The sequence below is a fragment of the Mustelus asterias genome, chromosome 16, assembly GCF_964213995.1.
Source record: "Mustelus asterias chromosome 16, sMusAst1.hap1.1, whole genome shotgun sequence".
Classification (NCBI taxonomy): Eukaryota; Metazoa; Chordata; class Chondrichthyes; order Carcharhiniformes; family Triakidae; genus Mustelus; species Mustelus asterias.
In genome coordinates this window covers 11,805,513-11,830,576 of record NC_135816.1, presented here as the reverse complement: position 1 = coordinate 11,830,576, position 25,064 = coordinate 11,805,513, and the positions used below count along the sequence as shown (strand labels likewise).

The following is a 25,064-nucleotide window of genomic DNA, read 5'->3' as shown; positions in this document are numbered from 1 at the left end:
GCTTGTGACTCGAATGAATAAACTTAAACTTAATTCATACCAAGTTCCACTCACCCATCCCCCGCCACTCACCCAACACCCGCCACTCACCCACCCCCCGCCACTCACCCATCCCCCGCTACTCACCCATCCCCCGCCACTCACCCATCCCCCCGCCACTCACCCATCCCCCGCCACTCACCCACCCCCCGCCACTCACCAACCCCCCACCACTCACCCATTCCCCACCACTCACCCACCCCCCCGCCACTCACCAACCCCCCGCCACTCACCCACCTCCCGCCACTCACCCACCCCCCCGCCACTCACCAACTCCCCGCCACTCACCCATCCCCCGCCACTCACCCATCCCCCTCCACTCACCCATCCCCCTCCACTCACCCATCCCCCCGCCACTCACCCACCCCCTGCCACTCACCCATCCCCCTCCACTCACCCATCCCCCCGCCACTCACCCATCCCCCCGCCACTCACCCACCCCCTGCCACTCACCCATCCCCCTCCACTCACCCATCCCCCTCCACTCACCCACCCCCCGCCACTCACCAACCCCCCGCCACTCACCCACCCCGCCACTCACCCATCCCCCCGCCACTCACCCATCCCCCGCCACTCACCCAACCCCCGCCACTCACCAACCCCCCGCCACTCACCCATCCCCCGCCACTCACCCATCCCACTCCACTCACCCATCCCCCTCCACTCACCCATCCCCCCGCCACTCACCCACCCCCTGCCACTCACCCATCCCCCTCCACTCACCCATCCCCCCGCCACTCACCCATCCCCCCGCCACTCACCCACCCCCTGCCACTCACCCATCCCCCTCCACTCACCCATCCCCCTCCACTCACCCACCCCCCGCCACTCACCAACCCCCCGCCACTCACCCACCCCGCCACTCACCCATCCCCCCGCCACTCACCCATCCCCCCGCCACTCACCCATCCCCCCGCCACTCACCCATCCCCCGCCACTCACCCACCCCCCTGCCACTCACCCATCCCCCGCCACTCACCAACCCCCCCGCCACTCACCCATCCCCCTCCACTCACCCACCCCCCGCCACTCACCCACCCCCCTGCCACTCACCCACCCCCCTGCCACTCACCCATCCCCCTCCACTCACCCACCCCCCACCACTCACCCACCCCCCTGCCACTCACCCATCCCCGCCACTCACCCACCCCCTGCCACTCACCCACCCCCCGCCACTCACCCACCCCCCTGCCACTCACCCATCCCCCTCCACTCACCCATCCCCCTCCACTCACCCACCCCCCGCCACTCACCCACCCCCCTGCCACTCACCCATCCCCCTCCACTCACCCATCCCCCTCCACTCACCCACCACTCACCCATCCCCGCCACTCACCCATCCCCCTCCACTCACCCATCCCCCGCCACTCACCCACCCCCTGCCACTCACCCATCCCCCCGCCACTCACCCACCCCCCGCCACTCACCCATCCCCCTCCACTCACCCATCCCCCTCCACGCACCCACCCCCTGCCACTCACCCATCCACCGCCACTCACCCACCCCCCGCCACTCACCCATCCCCCGCCACTCACCAACCCCCCGGCACTCACCCATCCTCCACCACTCACCCACCCCGCCACTCACTCATCCCCCGCCACTCACCCATCCCCCTGCCACTCACCCATCCCCCGCCACTCACCCATCCCCCCGCCACTCACCCACACCCTGCCACTCACCCATCCCCCGCCACTCACCCATCCCCCCGCCACTCACCCACCCCCTGCCACTCACCCATCCCCCGCCACTCACCCATCCCCCGCCATGCTTGCTGACTTACATGGGCTTCCAGTTCAGCCAGGTCTCAGCTTCTAAAATTCTCAGTCTCGTGACGCTTTGAACCCTCTCTAACTCTGTCCCCTCCCTCAGTGCTACAACTCTCCAAGCTTCCTGCCTTCCTCCAACTCTGGGTTCTTGCGCTCCCCAGACTTCCGTTCCTCCATCACTGGCGGCCGTACCTCAGACCCTCAGCATTGAAAACCCTTCCCTTTACCTCTCCTCATTTCCCTTAGGGAAGGAAACTTGCTGCCTTTACCCAACCTGAGCCTCGGTGTAACTCCAGACCCACATGGCTACCTAGTTTAATTCTTTTTTAATTGCAACATCTAGCAGACTTTAAAGACTGTTTGAATATATATTAAAGTGGTCTAACAAGCTGCTGGATCAAACCACTGCCATTGCTCAGAGACAGCGCACGGCCAGTAAATACATCAGGGCATTTAGGGATCGGCAATAAGTATCAACCTTCCCAGCAGGGCCCAATCCTAAGTAAATTGCTCTTAAAAACACAGCTTTGGTGTTGTCCTGACACTACTAATTAATTTATCAAATTTGACAGTGTTGTGCACTTTGACCTGGTTAGGAGACAGATAATTCTTATGTCTGTTTGCAGAAACCCACAGGCAGATTGGTATCATTACAGAACCTACTAAAGAAGCTAAGAACATATGAACTAGGAGCAGGAGGAGGCCATTTGGCCCCTCGAGCCTGCTCCGCCATTTAATAAGATCATGGCTGGTTCCTTTGTGGACTCAGCTCCACTTACCTGCCCGCTCACCATAACCCTTAATTCCTATCAGAATGCAGCGGCACAGCGGCACAGTGGTTAGCACTGCTGCTTCACAGCGCCAGCGACCCAGGTTCGATTCCCGGCTTGGGTCACTGTCTGTGTGGAGTTTGCACGTTCTCCCCGTATCTGCGTCGGTTTCCTCCGGGTGCTCTGGTTTCCTCTCACATTCTGAAAGACGTGCTGGTTAGGTGCATTGACCTGGAGTGTGGCGACTAAGGGAATTTCACAGTAACTTCATTGCAGTGTTAATGTAAGCCTTACTTGTGGCTAATAAATAAATATCTTTGCCTTAAAAACATTCAATGAGGTAGCCTCAACTGCTTCACTGGGCAGGGAATTCCACAGATTCACAACCCTTTGGATGAAGAAGTTCCTCCTCAACTCAGTTCTTAATCTGCTCCCCCTTATTTTGAGGCTATGCCCTCTAGTCTGGTTTCACCTGCCAGTGGAAACAACCTCCCTGCTTCTATCTTATTTATTCCCTTCATAATTTTATATGTTTCTATAAGATCTCCCCTCATTCTTCTGAATTCCAATGAGTATACTCCCAGTCTACTCAGCCTCTCCTCATAAGCCAACCCTCTCAACTCCGGAATCAGCCTAGTGAATCTCCTCTGCACACCCTCCAGTGCCAGTATATCCTTTCTCAAGTAAGGAGATCAAACAGTACACAGTACTCCACTTTCTCAAAGCTTTTAAAACAGTCTGGGCTTGAATCCCAATCTAGAGATCAAAGCATAAAATTTAGGTCAAAGCTAGCAGTGAGGGCTGACTCTGTGACAACACGGTGCTGACACTGTTGGAAATTATGTTAAATTGAGGCCTAGTTTGCCGGATGTTGTTTTGTGTAAATTAGCTACTCTGCTTCCCATATTACAACAGCAACAACTATTTAGAAGTACATCGTTGACCATTTAAGCGGTTTGGGATATCCTGAGGTCGTATGGAAAGATTTGCAGGTTGACAATGGTTAGCACTGCTGCCTCACAGCGCCAGGGACCTGGGTTTGATTCCTGGCCTTGGGTGACTGTCTGTGTCGGGTTTGCACATTCTCCCCGTGGGTTTCCTCTGGGGGCTCCGGTTTCCTCCCACAGCCCAAAGATGTGCAGGTTACGTTGTTTGGCCATGCTAAATTGTCCCTTAGCGTCCCAAAATGTATAGGTTAAGGGGTTTAGCCATGCTAAATTGCCCCTTTGTGTCCAAAGATGTGTAGGTTAGGTGGTTTGGCCATGCTAAATTACCCCTTAGTGTCCAAAGGTGTGCAGGATAGGTGGATTAGCCATGGGAAATGTGCGGGGTTATGGGGATAGAGAGGACGGGGGTGGGGTATGCTGGGTAAGGTGCTCTTTCGGAGAGTCTATGAAATCTTGATGGGCCGAATGGCCTCCTTCTGCACTGTAGGGATTCTATAGACTGAGTCCAACAGGCCGTCACCTGAGTGTGCCCATTCAGGTCCATGGCAATCATTCTTTCGGCCAGTTGGAGAGTGACCATACAGTGAGAGAGTTTTATGGACCATCACAATTCATATGGGGAGGGGGTTGGGGTGGGGTGCAGTCACCCACACCCATCGGACATGAGGATCGCACTGGGTGTCAAACCCTGAATTCCCTCAGCCAGGCCAGCGGTTTTGAATCCTGCACCTTCCAAAGCGACTGTTCCAACTTCAGTTAGATTCTTTCCTGAGCTGGCCACTGAAGGGTTAATGAATATTCCTGCCGTGATGTTGGCACAAGCCCCTGTTTGGGGAATGAAGTGGGAACCAGAACTGTGAGAGGAGGCTCTGAGAGTGTTAATTACACCAATGACCCAATAACTAACTCTTGAAGCTTGTTGGGCGATAAGGAAAGGTTCACTATCATTGTGTACGGTGACCTACAAAGAGAAAAAGCAAAGGGGAATTAACATTTACTCAATGTTAGTGCATTCTCTGCTGTTGAAAGACATCCTTATCTGTCTAGTTACATAGAGACGAGTGGGGACAAAGAGGTCGTGCTGCCATGGGTAAAGGCTGGTGTCTGTCAGGATATATTTGATGTGCTTTCTCCCCATTCCAGGTTTTAAAGTGAGAGTATAGCACTACAGTTCCTGCCTCGCAGGTAACGGTAGAACTCTTAGGAACATCGGAATTAGGAGCAAAAGTCGGCAAGTTCAGTCCTTCGAACCTGGGCTCCGCCATCAATCAGATCATGGCTGATCTCTTCCTGGTCTCAAATCCACCTCCCCACCTGTTCCCCATATCCCTCTTTCCTTTTTTTAATTAGAAATATATCTATCTCCCTCTTGAAACCATTCAATGATTTAGACTCCACTGCGCTCTGGGGCAGCGAGTTCCACAAATTCACCACCCTCTGCGAGAAGTAGTTCCCCCTCAACTCAGTTTTAAATCTACCGCCTCTCAACCTATACCTGTGACCTCTTGTTCTAGATTGCCCCATAAGAGGAGACACTTGGTCTACATTTACTTTATCAATCCCTTTTAAAGTTTTATATACCTCGATCAGATCCCCTCTCATCGTTCTAAACTCCAGCGAGTACAAACCCAAACTGTTTAATCTCTCCTCATACGTCAACCCTTTCATCCCCGGAATCAATCTGGTGAACCTCCTCTGAACTGCCTCCAATGCCACCACATCCTTCCTCAAATAAGGAGACCAAAACTGGACACAATACTCCAGATGTGACCTTGCCAACACCCTATACAATTGCAACAACACTTCTCTACTTTTATACTCCAGTCCTTTTGCAATAAATGCCAGCATCCCATTTGCCTTTTTTACCACATGTTGCACCTGCATACTGACTTTCAGTTGAGATCCAAGGACTGACCCCGGCAGCACCCCGCTCGTTACATTTTGCCAGCCAGAGAAGGACCCATTTATTCCGACCCTCTGCTTTCTGTCAGTCAGCCAATCCTCAATCCAATCTAATACTCTACCCCCAATCCCCTGTAATCTCACCTTCTGGAACAGTCTTTTATGCGGCATCTTGTCAAACGAATTCTGGAAGTCCAGATATGCCACATCCATAGGCTCCCCACTATCCACCTTGCTGGTTACGTCCTCAAAGCAAGTTTGTCAAGCATGGCTTTCCCTTCTCAAAACCATGCTGACAATGATGGACTGAGCTTTGTTTTTTCCAAATGCTCAGTCATCTCCTCCTTAATGATTGATTCCAGCAACTTTCCCACCACGGAGGTCAATGAACCAGCCTATAGTTTCCTACATTTTGTCTCTCTCCCTTTTTGAATGGGTGCGTCACATTCGCATGTTTCCAATCCACCGGGACCTTGAAATATCACGACCAATGCATCCACTATCTCTGCTGCCACCTCCTTTAATACCCTAGGGTGCAGGCCATCAGATCCTGGGACTTATCTGCCTTTAATCCTATTAGTTTATTCAATACCCTCTCCTAGTGATGGTTAATGCACCAAGTTGCTCTGCATTAACTACTATTTTTGGAAAATCTTCATTATTCTCCACCTTGAAGACAGAGGCAAAATATTAGATTGGTGCCTCTGCCATCTGCGTGTTCCCCATTAATACCTCACCAGTATTGTCCTCTAAAGAGCCAACATTTAGTTTAGCTATTCTCTTCCTTTTCATATACTTACAGAAGCTTTTGGTATCTGTGTTTATGTTTTCTGCTTGTTTCCTTTCATAGTTCATCCTCGCTCTTTGGATTCTATTTTTAGTAGCCTTTTGCTGAACCTTAAAGTTCTTCCAATCGTCCAGCTTGCCACTAGTTTTTGCAGTTTGGTATGCCTTAGATTTTGCCTTTATATCCTCTTTCACTTCCTTGTCCAGCCATGGAACGGTTTCCTTCCTTTTACAATTCCTCTTCCTCTCAGGAATATACTTTAATCGAGAGGTATTCAATATCTTCCTGAGCATCCGCCATTGTCCCTCAACTGTCCTGCCCTCAATTATCTGTGCCCAGTTTACTTGGGCCAACTCTTTTCTCAGGCCTGTATAATTACCTCTGCCTAACGCTAAAACTCTAGGTTGGCTTCTCTCGCTCAATCTGAATCTGAAATTCTAGCATGCTGTGATCACTCTTTCCAAGAGGATCTTTCACAACATGGCTATTTATCAACCCTTCCTTGTTACATAATACTAAATCTAAAATAGCCTGCTCCCTTGTTGGTTCCATAACATATTGCTCTCAGAAACAATCCCTCACACACTCTATGAAATCTCCCTCGAGGCTACCTTTGCCAATTTGATTAATCCAGTCAATATGCATGTTAAAATCACCCCTGATTACCAATGTTTCCTTCTCACAAGCCCTCATTATTTCTTGGTTTATACCATGTTCACTTTGGAAGTATTGCTCGGGGGCCTGTAAATTATTCCCACCAAGATGTTTTTTCCTTTGTTTATTATTTCTACCCAGATCGATTCCACATGTTGCCCCTCAGTGCCAATGTCATTTCTTAATACAGCCTTGATGTCATCTTTAACCAATAAAGCAACTCCACCTCCTGTTCCATCCTGTCTATCCTTTCGGAATACTGAGTACCCTTGGACGTTCAACTCCCAGTCCTCCTGCAACCATGTTTCTAACTCATCAAATCATACCCGTTTATCTCTATTTGTGTTGTCATTTCGAATACTGCGTGCATTTAAATATCTCCTACTGGCTTGTCTTTCCCTTGCAGGATTTTCTTGTGTGCTACTTTTTTCATACATTTTGACATGCTTTGTTAATCCCTGATGGTCATTAGCCTGGCCCTGCCTGTCCATCCTATCAACCTCTATCTTCTCCTCACATACTAACCTGACGCTTAACCATTAACCATTACACCTCTTGTAGTTTTACCCTTCTCTCCCCCCCCCCCCCGCCCCCGACTTGCTATTTTAAAGTCCTTGTAACCCCCTATTTATCCTTTCTGCTGGAACACTGGTCCCAGATCGGTTCAAGTGGAGACCGTCCCAATGGTACAGATCCCTCCTGTTCCAATACTGATGCCAATGCCCCATGAAATGGAACCCATCTTTCCCACACCACTCCTTTAGCCAGGTGTTCACTTCCCTAATTTTCTTATCCTTTTGTCAATTCGCATATGTGAATACCCACATGGGAATAGCTTTTCTCCATCTACTCCATCCTCTCATCATCTTGTAAGCCACCTTTTGATTCCAAACAGAACAGTTCCAACTTTTCCGACCACTCCTCATAACTGAAGTCCCTCATCCCTGGAGAATCCTGGCTAACCTTTGACACGGCTAGGTCCTTTGCATCCATCCTGAAGGGGATTGCCCAGAATTGTCCGCAATGCTCCAACTGAGGAGATCCAACACTGGATCAGATCTGCCATCCCAGTCTTCTAAAAAATCTACAGCAGCAAAAGTTTGACAAAAAGATTTCCTTAAGTTAGCAGAAGCCCTAGTGTATGGAGCAGCTGTTGTCTCCACACTCCTGTAGTTAGACCTGGGCAGTGTACGGCTGATGCGCGATTAAATCACTCGGGAGGCTGGATCATACTCGGGAAATAAAGGCTTTTATTACTAACAAGAATGGAGCACACTATATAACAATACAATCCCAGACTAAAGGGTCACCAGGCAGTGCAGTGACCTTTATACTCCTCCAGGTAGGCGGAGCCAACTGGAGTGTACCACAGAACAATATCAACAGGTAGAACACCCCCAACCCTAACCCCAACAGTGACAACAGTAACATATCGACAAGGACCCATAGTGCTGACCATCTATGGTTCAGTACTCATAGTGGTAACCATCTATGGTTCACCACAACGGGGAAGGCCATTTAGGACTGAGATGGGGAGAAATTTCTTCACTCAGAGGGTGATGAACCTGTGGAATTCTCTAGAATCATAGAATCCTACAGTGCAGAAGGAGGCCATTCAGCCCATCGAGTCTGCACCGACCACAATCCCATCCAGGCCCTATCATCATAATCCCATGCATTTACCCTAGCCAGTCCCCCTGACACTAAGGGGCAATTTAGCATGGCCGATCAACCTAACCCGCACATCTTTGGACTGTGGGAGGAAACCTGAGCACCCGGAGGAAACGCATGCAGAGACGGGGAGAACGTGCATACTCCGCACAGACAGTGACCTAAGCTGGGAATCGAACCCAGGTCCCTGGCGCTGTATCAGAGAAGGCTGTGGAGGCCAGGTCACTGAATATGTCAAAGAAGGAAATAGAGTTCTAGACTCTAAAAGTGTCAAGGAGAGCATGGGAGTATGTGAGATGGAGGATCAGCTCTGAATGTGTTAAATGGTGGAGCAGAATCGAAGGGCCAAATGGCCTACCCCTGCTCCTATTTTCTATGTATCAACAACATATAGAGCACTAGAGGAATCCCAGAAGCAATGCCTCCAGTGTAGCCTTCCGATTCAATGGGAGGAGCTCAAACAAGCACTACTGTCCTTCTTGAAGCCAGCTCCATTCCCATTCAGGCAAATTCCTGCAAATTAGCTTCAATGGACTGTTGGCTGAAAGGTTCTTCTCCTGCTGGGTCCTGTTCATAGAAATCATAGAAATCATAGAAACCCTACAGTGCAGAAGGAGGCCATTCGGCCCATCGAGTCTGCACCGACCACAATCCCACCCAGGCCCTACCCCCACATACTTTACCCGCTAATCCCTCTAACCTACGCATCCCAGGACTCTAAGGGGCAATTTTTTTAACCTGGCCAATCAACCTAACCCGCACATCTTTGGACTGTGGGAGGAAACCGGAGCACCCGGAGGAAACCCACGCAGACACGAGGAGAATGTGCAAACTCCACACAGACAGTGACCCGAGCCGGGAATCGAACCCGGGACCCTGGAGCTGTGAAGCAGCAGTGCTAACCACTGTGCTACCGTGCCGCCAGAGGATCGGAAGGTTGTTCTCTCAACTCTCAAATGGTCGCCATTCCAGGGGAGGACAAAGAAAATGCTTCAAAGACACTCTGAAGCTCCCGTTGAATCAAAGCAGCATTAACGTTAATGACTGGGAGGAGCTTGTTACCGATTGTTTAAAATGGCGACAACTTGTCCACCAAGCTGGGTCCAAATGCTTCAATGATGAGGCAAAGTGGGGAGAAAGAAAGAAAAGGGAGTCAGTCTTGCACTCCGGGTCCCACCACCTCATGGGACTGCCTGATCCACATGCTAAAAGATATGTGGATTGGGAATTGTCCTGTTGATCACATGACGACCCATAGCAGAGACTCACTACCCTGGGTAGACAATCGATTGACCATCTGACAACAACAATATGTAATCTCTTGGACTTCCCAACAAGTGGAAACACCTTCTCTATGTTTAACCCTTTCATCACCCTGAACGTCTCTATCTGGCCACGCTTCAGCCATCTCTTTCCCTTGTTGTGGGGATAATGTCAAGAAATAATTTTGGGATATACAGCATCTCTGCGCTATCCGAGGTGGGTTGGACTTCAGAGGGAGCTGCCAATAGGAGACAGGCCAGTAACAGAGACTGTGCTAAGTATGCAATGTGCTGCTCTTTATTCAGTTTGGTTGGGGTCAGAGTTGTGGCCAATGACTGGGCGGCATGGTGGCACAGTGGTTAGCACTGAGGCCTCGCAGCACCAGGGACCTGGATTCAATTCCAGCCTCGGGTCACTGTCTGTCTGGAGTTTGTACATTCTCCTCTTGTCTGCGTGGGTTTCCTCCGGATACTCCGGTTTCCTCCTACAGTCCAAAGATGTGCGGGTTAGTTTGATTGGCCATGCTAAATTGACCCTTAGTATCAGGGGGATTAGCAGGGTAAATGTGTGGGGTTACGGGGGATAGGGCCTGGGTGGGATTGCGGTTGGTACAGACTCGATGGGCTGAATGGTCTCCTTTTGTACTGTAGGGATTCTATGATTCTATGACTACTAATTGCTGGAGCACAGGTTACGTTACAGGAAAACCAAGAACAATAGCCACTGCATTCACTCTTCAAGGGTGGACGTTATACACACTGACATCTTGAGACTGAAAGTAACTTTAACCCAGAAAATGTGAGGCATATTTAGAGCAGTTTTATTGCTGGCTATTCTACATTTCTAAGATAAGATTTATCGCAGTAACGTCTGCCAAGGGGTCAAGAATCCAGGTTTTGAGGACAAGTCACATGCTGATGCCATTGTCATATTCTATTTCGCGCTCTCAATCTCTCGCCCTTGGAGGAAGCATAGGATCGGAAGGTAGGAACATTCAACGCCTCCAGCCTGCTCTGCTATCCAATGAGATCATGGCTGACCTGTCGATTAACTCCTTGCTTCCATGATCTCTAGTATACTTTTCGAACAAAAATCTACCAAACTCAGGTTTTGAAACCTTCAATTGATCCATGGCCTTAACATCCTTTTGGGGGAAAGAGTTTCAGGTTTCCACTCCCTGTGTTTGAAGAAGTGTTTCGTTCGCACCACAACCTGAAGGGCTGAGCCCAATTTCAAGCCGATCCATTGTTCTGGGCTGTGATAATCGCCGTGTGAGATAGAGGGAGCTTTACTCTGTATCTAACCCCGTGATGTAACTGTCCTGGGAGTGTTTGATGGGGGACAATGTAGAGGGAGTTTTACTCTGTATCTAACCCCGTGCTGTACCTGTCCTGGGAGTATTTGTTGGGGACAGTGTAGAGGGAGCTTTACTCTGTATCCAACCCTGTGCTGTACCTGTCCTGGGAGTGTTTGATGGGGACAGTGTAGAGGCAGCTTTACTCTGTATCCAACCCTGTGCTGTACCTGTCCTGGGAGTGTTTGATGGGGATAGTGTAGAGGGAGCTTTACTCTGTATCTAACCCTGTGCTCGATCTGTCCTGGGAGTGTTTGATGGGGACAGTGTAGAGGGAGATTTACTCTGTATCTAACCCCGTGCTGTACCTGTCCTGGGAGTGTTTGATAGGGACGGTGTAGAGGGAGCTTTACTCTGTATCTAACCCCATGCTGTACCTGTCCTGGGAGTGTTTGATGGGGGACAGTGTAGAGGGAGCTTTACTCTGTGTCCAACCCTGTGCTGTACCTGTCCTGGGAGTGCTTGATGGGGACAGTGTAGAGGGAGCTTTACTCTGTATCTAACCCTGTGCTGTACCTGTCCTGGGAGTGTTTGATGGGGACAGTGGAGAGGGAGCATTACTCTGTATCTAACCCCGTGCTGTAACTGTCCTGGGAGTGTTTGATGGGGATAGTGTAGAGGGAGCTTTACTCTGTATCTAACCCCGTGCTGTAACTGTCCTGGGAGTGTTTGATGGGGGCAGTGTAGAGGGAGCTTTACTCTGTATCTAACCCCGTGCTGTACCTGTCCTGGGAGTGTTTGATAGGGACGGTGTACTGGAAACTTTACTCTGTATCTAGCCCCATGCTTTACCTGTCCCGGGAGTGTTTGATGGGGACAGTGTAGAGGGAGCTTTACTCTGTACCTAACTCCATGCTGCACCTGTCTGGCGGGTGTTTGATCGGGTCAGTGTAGAGAGAGCTTTACTCTGTGTCTAACCTCATGCTGTACCTGTCCTGGGAGTGTTTGGTAGATGGTCTGCCATGGAGAATACACCTTGGAACAGTTAAGTACAAAGCTTTCACTTAAATTCAAACCAGGCAAGTCAACTCTGATTGCTCAAGGCATAGGGAATGAATCAGAGAATGGCTGTTCTCCGAGCTTTTGTTTAGTTGAGAAAAGGCAATGTGTGGATACGTTCTCTCTGTTTGTGAAGGACAGGGCTGTGTGTTTGGATATTCGTGGTTTCCAGCACGTGTAAGTGAGCCTCACTGTGAGTCCAACAGATAATCTTAAATTGGATGTTAGTATAATTCTTAGCACAATCAGGATTGTTTAGCAAGTGCTATCCAATTGTGAAATCACATGTAATGTTGGACATTATGGCCACAATGCTAAAGCTGGCGGGTTTCTCCGGTCCTGCTGGCAAAGCCCGTGGGTTTCCCGTCGGTGTGGGGTGACGCCAATGGAAATTCCCATTGACGGTGGCGAGGCCAGAGAATTCTGCTGCTGGCAAACAACGCGCCACCTCCCACCAGTGGGAAACACACGGCTCGGAGGCTGGAGAATCTTACCCTATGTTCCAGGAACTTGTTGAGTACAGTCAGTACTTTGCCAGTTGTGAATAGCTGGAGGGACACAACCTTGATCAGTTTCATACAATCCCCATGTCATTGGGATGTATGATCTACATACCTGGCACCACACTGGCACCAAAATTTATAGGCCGCATTACTCAGGTTGAATGGCTTTTTGGCTTGAGAGCAGCACCTTGTTAGTTTGTGAGTGGCGAATATCATTTGTGCATAGTAGCAGTGTGAAACAACTCGTTTCACCTGTTACTCCTGTTGTGCATTCAGGTGAATCCCATGCATTCTCCATGGCGACGCAGCTATCAATTAGAGTCCACTTGCCAACCCATTAGCATCCTCTTCTCCTGCAGTATAAACTGCTTTTCCCTTTGAAATTTGGCATTCTTGCATCTGTCCTGATGAGTGCAAGGTGGAAAGCTTTGACAGCATGTCTCTTTTTTCAACAATACTCAAGTCCTGCACAACGAAACAACTATTTTCATTCGTCTTTTGAGGGAGAGGCTTTCCAGACTTCTGTTATACTCATTCTTCTTTATTAAAGGAGCTATTTACGTGCAAGTTGTTGTTGTTCCAGCTCTCAGGTGGTACTTTACCTTGGAATGGATGGGTGGTAGTTCCTCTTCTTCTCAACCAGAGAAGTTCCTGGGTATCTCCAGCTGTGGCAAGGCCCCTTCCACTTCCGTCTGGAGAGAGAGTTGGAGGTTTCTTTTAGTCCCCAATCTAACAGGTGGCAGTTCCAACACTGTTGCCGGAATTTTACCGCCCTGCCCGCCACGGGAACCAGAGTGGGCGAGGGGTGGACCATGGAAAGTTCCGTTGACCTCAGGTGGAATTTTACGGTTTCAGGATGAGGGAGGCCATAAAGTCCCTCCTAGAGAGAGTCTAACTCCTGAAATGGTGATTGAACCAATAGTCTTTGCGGAACACAGTAACAGGAGGAGGCCATTCAGCCCCTCAAGGCTGTTTCAACATTCAGCCAGATCATGGCTGCTCATCTTAATTCCTACTACTCACCGTGGTTCTGTACGCTAAGATACACTTGCTTTGCAAAATCTGTCAATCTCAAACATGATATGTTCACTTGACCCCCAGCCTTAAGGCTTTATGAGTGAAGACTTTTGGTTTTCACTATCCTTTGTGCTAAGAAACCTTAAAAGAAGGAGAGAGAGAGACGTAGCGAGATAGAGAGGTTTAGGAAGGCAATTCAACAACAGCCAAAGACATGGCTACCACTGGATGTGGAGTGATTCAAACTGAATTTTCAGAAGGACAAAACTGGAGGAATGTGGAGATCGCGGAGGATCGTGGGGCTGGAGGAAAGTTTTTTTTTTAAAGTTTATTTTATTTGTGTCACAAGTAGGCGTACATTAACGCTGCAATGAAGTTACGTGAAAATCCCCTAGTTGCCACACTCCGGTGCCTGTTTGGGTACATTGAGGGAGAATTTAGCATGGCCAATGCACCTAACCAGCACGTCTTTCAGACTGTGGGAGGAAACCCCCAAAGCACCCAGAGGAAACCCATGTGGATACAAGGAGGATGTGCAAACTCCACACAGGCCCAAGCCGGGAATTGAACCCGGGTCTCTGGTGCTGTGAGGCAGCAGTGCTAATCACTATGCCACCGTGCTGCCCTACAGGGGCAGTTATGGAGCTAGGAAGGGCCAAGGGATTTGAACACAGGGATGAGGATTCATCGAAACAGTGCAGAAGGAGGCCATTCGGCCCATCGAGTCTGCACCGACCACAATCCCACCCAGGCTCTATTTCCATAACCCCACATATTTACCCTGCTAGGGTCAATTTAGCATGGCCAATCAACCGAACCAGCACACCTTTGGAGTGTGGGAGGAAACCGGAGCAACCGAAGGAAACCCCCGCAGACACGGGGAGAATGTGCAAACTCCACACAGACAGAGACCTGAGCCGGGAATCGAATCCGGGTCCCTGGCGCTGTGAGGCAGCAGTGCTAACCACTGTGCCACCCCCCCCCCCCCCCCCCCCCCCCCCCCCCCCCCCGTACTCTTGCAAGTGCATAATGTCCACCTACATTAGGTCTCTGTGCTGTGTCGGACATTAGGCGGGAGGGAATGGAGTATATAACTGAGTGATCGTGTTATCTTAGATACAGTGCAATTAGCAACAGAAAACAAATGAGTTCACTGTGCAACCCTTCACCATGAGTCATCTCTGTAAATCATTCACAAGACTCATAGCAATTTCAATGATCAACACTGAGGATTATTACTCATAGAAGCAGCAGAACGTGGAGTACAATATGTGTCTGGTATGGATGAAAATGGCTAAATCACCCTCAGTCAGTAGACCATCAGCTTCTAAACTGTCACAAAGAACAAAGAGAATTACAGCACAGGAACAGGCCCTTCAGCCTCCAAGCCTGCCCGACTGAACTAAAACCCCCTACCCTTCCGGGGACCATATCCCTCTATTCCCATCCTATTCATGTATTTGTTAAGATGCCCCTTAAAAGTCACGACCGTATCCGCTTCCACTACCTCTCCCGGCAACGAGTTCCAGGCACCCACTACTCTGTGTAAAAAATCTGCCTCATACACCTCCATTAAAACTTGCCCCTTGCACCTTAAACCTGTGCCCCCTAGTAATTGACTCATACATCCTGGGAAAAAGCTTCTGACTATCCACTCTGTCCATGCCTCTCATAACCTTGTAGACTTCTATCAGATCGCCCCTCAACCTCCGTCCTTCCAGAAGAACAAACCAAATTTCTCCAACCTCTCCTCATAGCTAATGCCCTCCATGCCAGGCAATATCCTGGTAAATCTTTTCTGTACCCTCTCCAAAGCCTCCACATCCTTCTGGTAGTGTGGCGACCAGAATTGAACACTATATTCCAAGTGCAGCCTAACTAAGGTTCGATAAAGCTGCAACATGACTTGCCAATTTTTAAACTCAATGCCCCGACCGATGAAGGCAAGCATGCCGTATGCTTTCTTGACTATCTTCTCCACCTGCGTTGCCACTTTCAGTGACCTGTGTACCTGTACACCCAGGTCCCTTTGCCTATCAAGACTCTTAAGGGTTCTGCCATTTACTGTATATTTCCTATCTGTATTAGACCTTCCAAAATGCATTACCTCACATTTGTGCAGATTGAACTCCATCTGCCATCCCTCTGCCCAAGTCTCCAACTGATCTATATCCTGCTGTATCCTCTGATGGTCCTCATCGCTATCCACAAATCCACCAGCCTTTGTGTCGTCCGCAAACTTACTAATCAAACCAGTTACATTTTCCTCCAAATCATTTATATATATTACAAACAGCAAAGGTCCCAGCACTGATCCCTGAGGAATGCCACTTGTCACAGCCCTCCATTCAGAAACGCACCCTTCCACTGCTACCCTCTGTCATCTTTGACCGAGCCAGTTTTGTATCCACCTTGCCAGTTCACCTCTGATCCCATGCGACTTCACCTTCTGCACCAGTCTGCCATGAGGGACCTTGTCAAAGGCCTTACTGAAGTCCATGTAGACAACATCCACTGCCCTACCCTCATCAATCATCTTCATCACTTCCACAAAAGACTCGACCTCCCCTTCACAAAACCATGTTGCCTCTCACTAATATGCCTACTTATTTCCAAGTAGGAATAAATCCTGTCTCGAAGAATCCTCTCCAATAATTTCCCTACCACTGATGTAAGGCTCACCGGCCTGTAATTACCTGGATTATTCTTGCTACCCTTCTTAAACAAAGGAACAACATTGGCTATTCTCCAATCCTCTGGAACCTCCCCTGTAGCCAGTGAGGATACAAAGATTTCTCTCAAGGCCCCAGTAATTTCCTCTCTCAGTATTCTGGGGTATATCCCATCAGGCTCTGGGGACTTGTCTACCTTAATGTTTCTCAAGAACCCCAATACCTCCTTCTTTTTGATCTCAACATGACTCAAACTATCTACACATCCTTTCCCAGACTCATCATCCACCTCTTTGGTGAATACTGATGCAAAGTACTCATTTAATACCACATGTTGTCAAAACTATATCATTCTTGCACACTCACAACTCACTGCAGAGACTTTGAGCTCAAAATCCAGGCTGACATTCCCAATCCACTATTTCAGGGAGTGCTGCACTGCCAGAGGTGTCATCCTTTTGAGGTGAAAGGTTAAACCCAGGCTTTTGCTGCTCTCTGAGGTGCCTGTGTACAATTGTCCCATAGCCAATATTGAGCAGGACTGTTCACCTGTGGCTGGATCAATATTTACCCCTCAGCCAACACCACTAAAAACAGTTCATCTGGTCATTGGGCTGCCCTTGAATTGCCTTCCTAAACCTCTCTGTCTCTCTACATTGTTGCTTTTGGGGTCTTGCTGTTTGTGGATTGTCTGTCATGCTTCCCACATTACTTCCATCACCAATTGAACTAAGAGTTCAGTATCCAGGAAGTCCAGTGTTGGAGCTGCCGCATGTTAGATAGGGGACGAAACTAAACCTCCAACTCTATCTCCAGAGGGAAGTGGAAGGGGCCTTGCCACAGCTGGAGATACCCAGTGACTCCTCATGTTGAGAAGAGGAGGAACTACCAGTGACTCCACTTCCAAATAGCTTGATTGGTTTAAAGCACTTTAACCTTCATGAAGGACAGGACGGAAGGTCCAGTAGCGCAGCGCCTAGTGTCCCTGTCCCTGAGACAGAAGTTTCGGATTCAAGTCCCATCCTGGACTTGGTGACCAAGTCATAACACGGCCAAACAAGTTGAGTGTCAACATGCAAAATCCTTCCAAACACACCGGCGGTGGGTGCTAAGAGCGGGAGAGGTTCCTGGTCAGCAACGCTTGATGTGGAGCAACACCCCTCAAGCCCCTGGCGACAGACTAGAGACCTGTCCCGGGAATTACTAGCTATGGAAACAGACAAAACTCTGCCTTAGTGTGTCACTAGGTGCAGGAAGAGAATTGGAATTGGAGAGATGGGATGGCCTTGATTATTACTTCAGGTTTACCAGGCTAATAAATGGGTTAAATTCTGAGAACCAGTTACACAGGGTAAGCTTGTATTCCCTTGAACATGCAAGATTAAGTAACAATTACATTGAGGTGTTTAAGGTGATTAAAGGAGATAATAAGGTAAATAGAGAGGAACTGTTTCCCCTGGTGGTGGAGCCCAAAGCAAAGGGGACATAACATTAAAATTAGAGTGAGGCAGTGGTGGAAATCTGGAATGCTCTCCATCCAGAAGCCTGAGTTTTCTGGATGCGTTAACATTGACCATTGCAGAAAAGTTTTAAAGTTTATTTATTAGTGTCACAAGCAGGCTTACATTAACACTGCAATGAAGTTACTGTGAAAATCCCCTACTCGCCACACTCCGGCACCTCTTCAGGTACACTGAGGGAGAACTTAGCATGGTTAATGCAGCTAACCAACACGTCTTTCAGAGTGTAGGAGGAAACCGGAACACCCGGAGGAAACCCACGCAGACACAGGAAGAACGTGCAGACTCTGCACAGACAGTGACCCAAAGCCGGAATTGAACCCGGGTGCCTTTAGCTGTGAGGCAGCAGTGCTAACTACTGTGCCACTGTGCCACCCTGGCAAAATGTCAAAACTCAGATCGATGGATTTCTCTGTTTTGACAAGAGGCAATCAACCTCAAACTTTAACTCTGTCTCTCTCTCCACAGATGCTGCCTGACCTGCTGAGTCTTTCCCATCTTTCCTTTTTTTTAAACTCAGATTCCTGGCCATTGGTAGCTATTGACTGGGCAAGGGTATTAAAGTCGATGCAGAACAGGGGCGGATTGATGGAGTTGAGATAGAGAGCAGAGCAGCCCTGATCATAACTGAACCTTGGAACAGGTTGGAGGGGCTGAATGGTCCCCTTCCTGCTCCTGCATTCCCCAGAGATTATGAATACATTAACCACCTGGACTAACAGTTCAGTGTCCAGGAAGTCCAATGTTGGAGCTGCCGCATGTTAGATAGGGGACGAAACTAAACCTCCAACTCTCTCTTCAGACGGAAGTGGAAGGGGCCTTGCCACAGCTGGAGATACCCAGGGACTCCTCTGGTCGAGAAGAGGAGGAACTACCATCCACCCATTCCAAGGTAAAGGACCACCTGAGGGCTGGAACAACAACAACTTACATTTAAATAGCTCCTTTAATAAGGGAGAATGGGTGTAGCAGAAATATGGAAAGTCGCTGACTTAAAGGACTGTGGAAATTGAAAATGTCAGACCTGAGATTGATAGATTGGGCAATGGCATGGAGGCTGATGTAAGCAAGGTGAACGGAAGGTGTTAAGAAACCAGTTACGATCTAATTAAATGGTGCAAGCTGCTCAAGGTGCTACTCAAGGGGCTGAATGGCCTCTTCCTCTTCCTGCCTTTCATACATTAACACAGTTAGTGCCCTTTAAAAGTGCTTAACCTGGCTGTAAAGCACATTGGAACATCCAAAGGTCATGGAAGGTGCCGTATGAATGCAAATTGTGTCTTCAATGTCCCAAGGTGTTTAACAGAGAGGGTTGTCTGACAAAACATTGACCCTGAACTAAAGGTGATATTAGGAAGGGCAACTAAACCTTGGGCGTAAGATGCTGGTTTTGGGTAACCGCCTAAACTGGTAGTACATCATTACCAGACCAAACCTCCGGAGCAGGAACTACATTAGAACATAAGAAATAGGACCTACTCCTGCTCCTATTTCTTATGTTCTTATGTAGTTCCTGCTCCGGAGGTTTGGTCTGGTAATGATGTACTGATGGCCGGTATGCCGTGTGAACGGCGCAAGACCAACGCGCGTGAGGGTGAACGTGGGGCACCGCCATCAGAGTCCAGGCCACAACATACATTTTCCAAAATTGCTCCCCTGTTGTCCTCTGACAGGATACTGACTGAGGTCAGACAGAAGAATCCGGCCAGGGGTACACACACGATGTAGCTTCCCATCGAAGCTGGCAGACAAGTGGGTTCAGTGCTGCAGGCTGGCATGGACTTTCATCCTGGTGGAATCACCCCTTACTGTAACCAGAGGGAGCAGGTGGGCCATTGTACTGCCAGTGCTGAGACAACAGGAATTGTTGGGCGGAGTGGGGGGGGGGGAAGGTGGGATGGAGGGGGGCGGGGGGGCGGTGGGACGGAGGGGGGCGGAGAGAGTGGGTGGTGGGGAGACAATGTAGGGAGAGTTTAGGAAATGAGCCAGCCAGCAGTTACTGAATGATCTGTGCCCCCATCAGCCTCGGTGCGGCCGGTCCATTCAAGCTAAGTGTGACAAAAATGTGGAATACTCTCTCATAAAAGGTGATGGATGCCAACTCAATTCCTCATTTTAAATCTGAAATCAAAAGCTTTTTCATAGAATCCCTACAGTGCAGAAGAAGGCCATTCGGCCCATCGAGTCTGCACCGAACACAATCCCGCCCAGGCCCTATTCCCGTAACCCCACATATTTACCCTGCTAGTCCCCTGACACTAGGGGCAATTTAGCATGGCCAATCAACCTAACCCACACATCTTTCAGACTATGGGATGAAACCGGAACACCCGGAGGAAGCCCACGCAGACACAGGGGGAACGTGCAAACTCCACACAGACAGTGACCCAAACCGGGAATCAAACCCAGGTCCCTGGTGCTGTGAGCAGTGCCGGATTTAGACTTGGTGAGGCCCTAAGCTATATAAAGCTTGGAGGCCCCTTGTTAAAAAGTTACACCAAAAGGTCTCACAAAGGTGCGTACCAAAGCAGGACCTTGGGTCACCACAAAAAAATTGAAAACATGATTATGCCTTTTAATTATTTAATAGCAAGGTATTTAAAGTGAAAAATACAAATTATTTTCAAATGAATGCATTTACTGATTACGTATTTATCATCTGGCTGGCTTGATCTCTCTCATAGAGTTTGGTAATTTTGGTAATTTTTTGAGTTGCTCTTCAAGCAGGTGCTTTCTTTTTCTTTTCTGGTATCCGCTCTTAAATGTTCTCCTCATTGTAAACCTTCTGAAATTTTGTGAGGCCCCTGCGGATTGTGAGGCCCTGAGCTGTAGCTTGTTTAGCTTATGCCTAAATCTGGCACTGGGTGTGAGGCAGCAGTGCTAACCACTGTGCCACCGTGCCGCCCAGTAGATGTAGATACATGTAGATAATAAAGTATAGTGTTTGATAGACTTTACCAGGCAAGTGTATGAAATAATGTGGAGTCAAGGTGGGTAGATGGAGTTAAGATTCACGTTGGTGATCTCATTGAATGGCGAACGGGTTTGACTGGCCTTTAAATGACCTCTTCCTGTTCTCTGCCCCTTCCTCGACATGCTCTGAGCATTCACAATTTCTAACCTGTGAAAACAAAATTGCATAAATCAGACTTGTATTTGAGTATGGAAGATGTTGTAATTGAGGTGTTCAAGGTGGTTGATGGAGCCAATAGGCACGGTGGCACAGTGGGTTAGCACTGCTGCCTCACAGCGCCAGGGACCTGGGTTCAATTCCGGGCTCGGGTGACTGCCTGCATGGAGTTTGCACGTTCCCCCCGTATCTGCGTGGGTTTCCTCCGGGTGCTCTGGTTTCCTCCCACAGTCCAAAGATTGCGGGTTAGGTGGATTGCCCGTTAATGTCAGGGGGTAAATATGTGGGGTTACAGGGATAGGGCTTTGGTGGGATTATGGCCAGTGCAGACTCGATGGGCTGAATGGCCTCCTTCTGCACTGTAGGGATTCAGTGATTCTAATAGGCTAGTTTGGGGGAAATTAGCTTCAATTTTAAAATCCCTCATTCAGGGTGATGGTGGGAAGAACCCTTTCACACAAACAGGAGGGGAAATGTGAAACACTCTCCCCAAGAATAGGCTGTTGAACCTGTGTGGGGTGGGGTGAGGGGGGGCAATAGCAAAATGGCAGATTCAAAACAGAGATTGACAAATTTTGGACTAAGGTTTAAAGAACCAAAGTACAGAGCAGCCCCGATCTCATTCAGCGGCAGAACAAGTACAAGAGACTGGCCTCCTGCTGATCGCATGTCCCGAGAAGGGCCAGTGTCATATGAAACTAGACTATAAAGGAGGGTCTGGCCAATCAACGGGCCTCAGTTGAATGGCACCAAGTTTGGGTTTTGAAGACCTATAGGAAGAGGATAAGGGGGGGGGATTAGGAATTCAACAAAGAACAAAGAAAATTACAGCACAGGAATAGGCCCTTCGGCCCTCCAAGCCTGCACCGACCATGCTGCCCGACTGAACTAAAACCCCCTACCCTTCCGGGGACCATATCCCTCTATTCTCATCCTATTCATGTATTTGTCCAGATACCCCTTAAAAGCCACTATCGTATCTGCTTCCACCACTACCCTTGGCAGCGAGTTCCAGTCACCCAACACCATCTATGGAAAAAACTTGCCTCATACATCTCCTTTAAACCTTGTCCCTCGCACCTTAAACCTATGCCCCCTAGTAATTGACTCTTCCACCCTGGGAAAAAGCTTCTGACTATCCACTCTGTCCATGCCTCTCACAATCTTGTAGACTTCTATCAGGTCGCCCCTTACCCTCCGTCGTTCCAGTGAGAACAAACCAAATTTCTCCAACCTCTCCTCATAGCTAATGAGCTCCATGCCAGGCAACATCCTGGTAAATCTTTTCTGTACCCTCTCCAAAGCCTCCGCATCCTTCTGGTAGTGTGGCGAACCAGAATTGAACACTATATTCCAAGTGCGGCCTAACTAAGGTTCTATGAAGCTGCAACATGACTTGCCAATTTTTAAACTCAATGCCCCAGCCGATGAAGTGCTGAGATTTGGAAAAGGGTGAGTTTGGCAGCGGGTCTTGATTGTAACACAGTCAGCAAACAGGGTGGAAGAGTGTGTTGGCTGGGATATTTACATTTAAGTATGGACAGGTGAAGAAGGTTCAGAAGAGGAATGTCCACAGTGTGGTGAAAGAGTTAGCGATACTGACAGCTGTAGATGAGAGAACATCAGTTCCCAGACCGTTGATTCGCTTCACTGGGCAAGACTCTCCTCTCTGACTCAGATAACCTGTGTTCCTATGGCACCTCTAAAGTAAGAACAGCACTTTAAAGGAGGGTTATGGGATACAGGTTAGCATCTATCCACATAAGGAGACACTACATAAGGCAGGTGACCAAAAGATTGGCCAAAGATATAGGTGTGTCTTAAAGAGGGAGGAGGAGTTGGAAAGGGACAGAGGTTCAGGGTGGACAGAGCTTAGGGCCCAGGCAGCAGAAGACGCGGCCGCCGAGGGTGGAATGATTGAAGTCGGGAAGACTCAAGTGGCCAGAATTGGCAGGGTGTAGAGAACAAACAAAGAACAAAGAACAGTACAGCACAGGAAACAGGCCCTTCGGCCCTCCAAGCCTGTGCCGCTCCTTGGTCCAACTAGACCAATCATTTGTATCCCTCCATTCCCAGGCTGCTCATGTGACTATCCAGGTAAGTCTTAAACGATGTCAGCGTGCCTGCCTCCACCACCCTACTTGGCAGCGCATTCCAGGCCCCCACCACCCTCTGTGTAAAAAACGTCCCTCTGATGTCTGAGTTATACTTCGCCCCTCTCAGCTTGAGCCCGTGACCCCTCGTGATCATCACCTCCGACCTGGGAAAAAGCTTCCCACTGTTCACCCTATCTATACCCTTCATAATCTTGTATACCTCTATTAGATCTCCCCTCATTCTCCGTCTTTCCAAGGAGAACAACCCCAGTCTACCCAATCTCTCCTCATAGCTAAGACCCTCCATACCAGGCAACATCCTGGTAAACCTTCTCTGCACTCTCTCCAATGCCTCCACGTCCTTCTGGTAGTGCGGCGACCAGAACTGGACACAGTACTCCAAATGTGGCCTAACCAGCGTTCTATACAGCTGCATCATCAGACTCCAGCTTTTATACTCTATACCCCGTCCTATAAAGGCAAGCAGGGCAAGCGGGGTAAGGGTTTGGAGGCAAGGGGGGGAGCTGTACATCTAATGGAGATTACAGTTAGAATTCAGGCAGAAAATCGTGGGTTCAAATCTCACTCCAGATATATAATCCAGATCGATATCCCAGTGCAGTACCAAGGGAGCACTGCACTTTCTCTTTTGGATGAGGCATTAAACTGGCGTTTCCATCTGTGGTGGATGTAAAAGACCCCATGGCACAATGTAGAAGAAAAGTAGGGTTGTGGCCTCCAGTGTCATGGGATGGTATGTAACCAATATCCCTTCATATACCTAATGTATATGTATTGTTTCTGACAATTATCAGATTGCTGTTTGTGGGAGCTTGCTGTGTAGACATTGGCTGCTGTCATTCTTACTTTACAACAGTGAGTAGACTTCAGATCAAGAGCTCAAGCAGAGGCCAACAATTTAGGATAGTCACCAGGAAATCAAATGGGGAATTGAAAGGAAACTCCTTTTCCCTCGAGAGCAGTGAGAATGTGGAAGTTGCTGCTCCGGGTAGCAAGACGAACAGATTAGAAATCGTAGAAACCCTACAGTGCAGAAGGAGGCCATTCGGCCCATCGAGTCTGCACCGACCACAATCCCACCCAGGCCCTACCCCCACATATTTACCCGCTAATCCCTCCAACCTATGCATCCCTGGACTCTAGGGGGCAATTTTTTTTTTAACCTGGCCAATCAACCTAACCCGCACATCTTTGGACTGTGGGAGGAAACCGGAGCACCCGGAGGAAACCCACGCAGACACGAGGAGAATTTGCAAACTCCACACAGACAGTGACCCGAGCCGGGAATCGAACCCAGGACCCTGGAGCTGTGAAGCAGCAGTGCTAACCACTGTGCTACCGTGCCGCCATTAGGTGCACCCGAGGGAAAGCTAAGCAACATGAGGGAGAAAGGAATAGAAGGATATTCTGACAAAGTTGGTTGGGGAAAGAGGGGAGGAGTGAAGCATAAGCACCAGCATGGACTAAATGGGCTGAATGGCCTGTTCCTTTGCTGTATATTTGATATCTCGATGCTGTAAAACACTTTGGGGCATTCTGAAGTGGTGAAAAGCACTCTGGATAAACAAATACTTTCTTGTCTCTAAACATTGTCAGTAAACATTGGCTGCTCATTCTCCAATTTTGATTGGGTGGCTACCGGGGGAAGGGTCACCCACTGACTCAGAGCTGCGGAAAAGCCAAGGACTTGTTGTTGAATTCCGTGAGGAGAAGTGGAATAAAGCTCACATTATCCATTAACCAGGATAAGCTTCTTATCAACAACTCAAGTTAGGTCTCTCAAGAATCGCTATCAGGGACACCAATTTTTCATCATAAACTTTCTGTCAGCGGAGGCATTGTGCAATTGGCCTTCGATTATGTTGACAATCAGGATGGATACCTGGAATTAGCAGGTAATAAAGTTCGATTGGAGCACACGTCAAAGCGTGGAGGAGAAGTGGAGGATAGTGT

General features: G+C 48.9%; 1 protein-coding gene across 1 annotated transcript in view; it reads left to right on the top strand.

Annotated features, from left to right (window-relative positions):
• Window positions 1-25,064, top strand: part of cdx1b (caudal type homeobox 1 b) — a 55,242-nt gene that overhangs the window by 14,572 nt on the left and 15,606 nt on the right. The window contains exon 2 of the mRNA XM_078231554.1: window positions 17,227-17,235. Coding sequence (XP_078087680.1) covers window positions 17,227-17,235 — 9 coding nt within the window. The remainder of the gene's footprint in view (window positions 1-17,226; window positions 17,236-25,064) is intronic.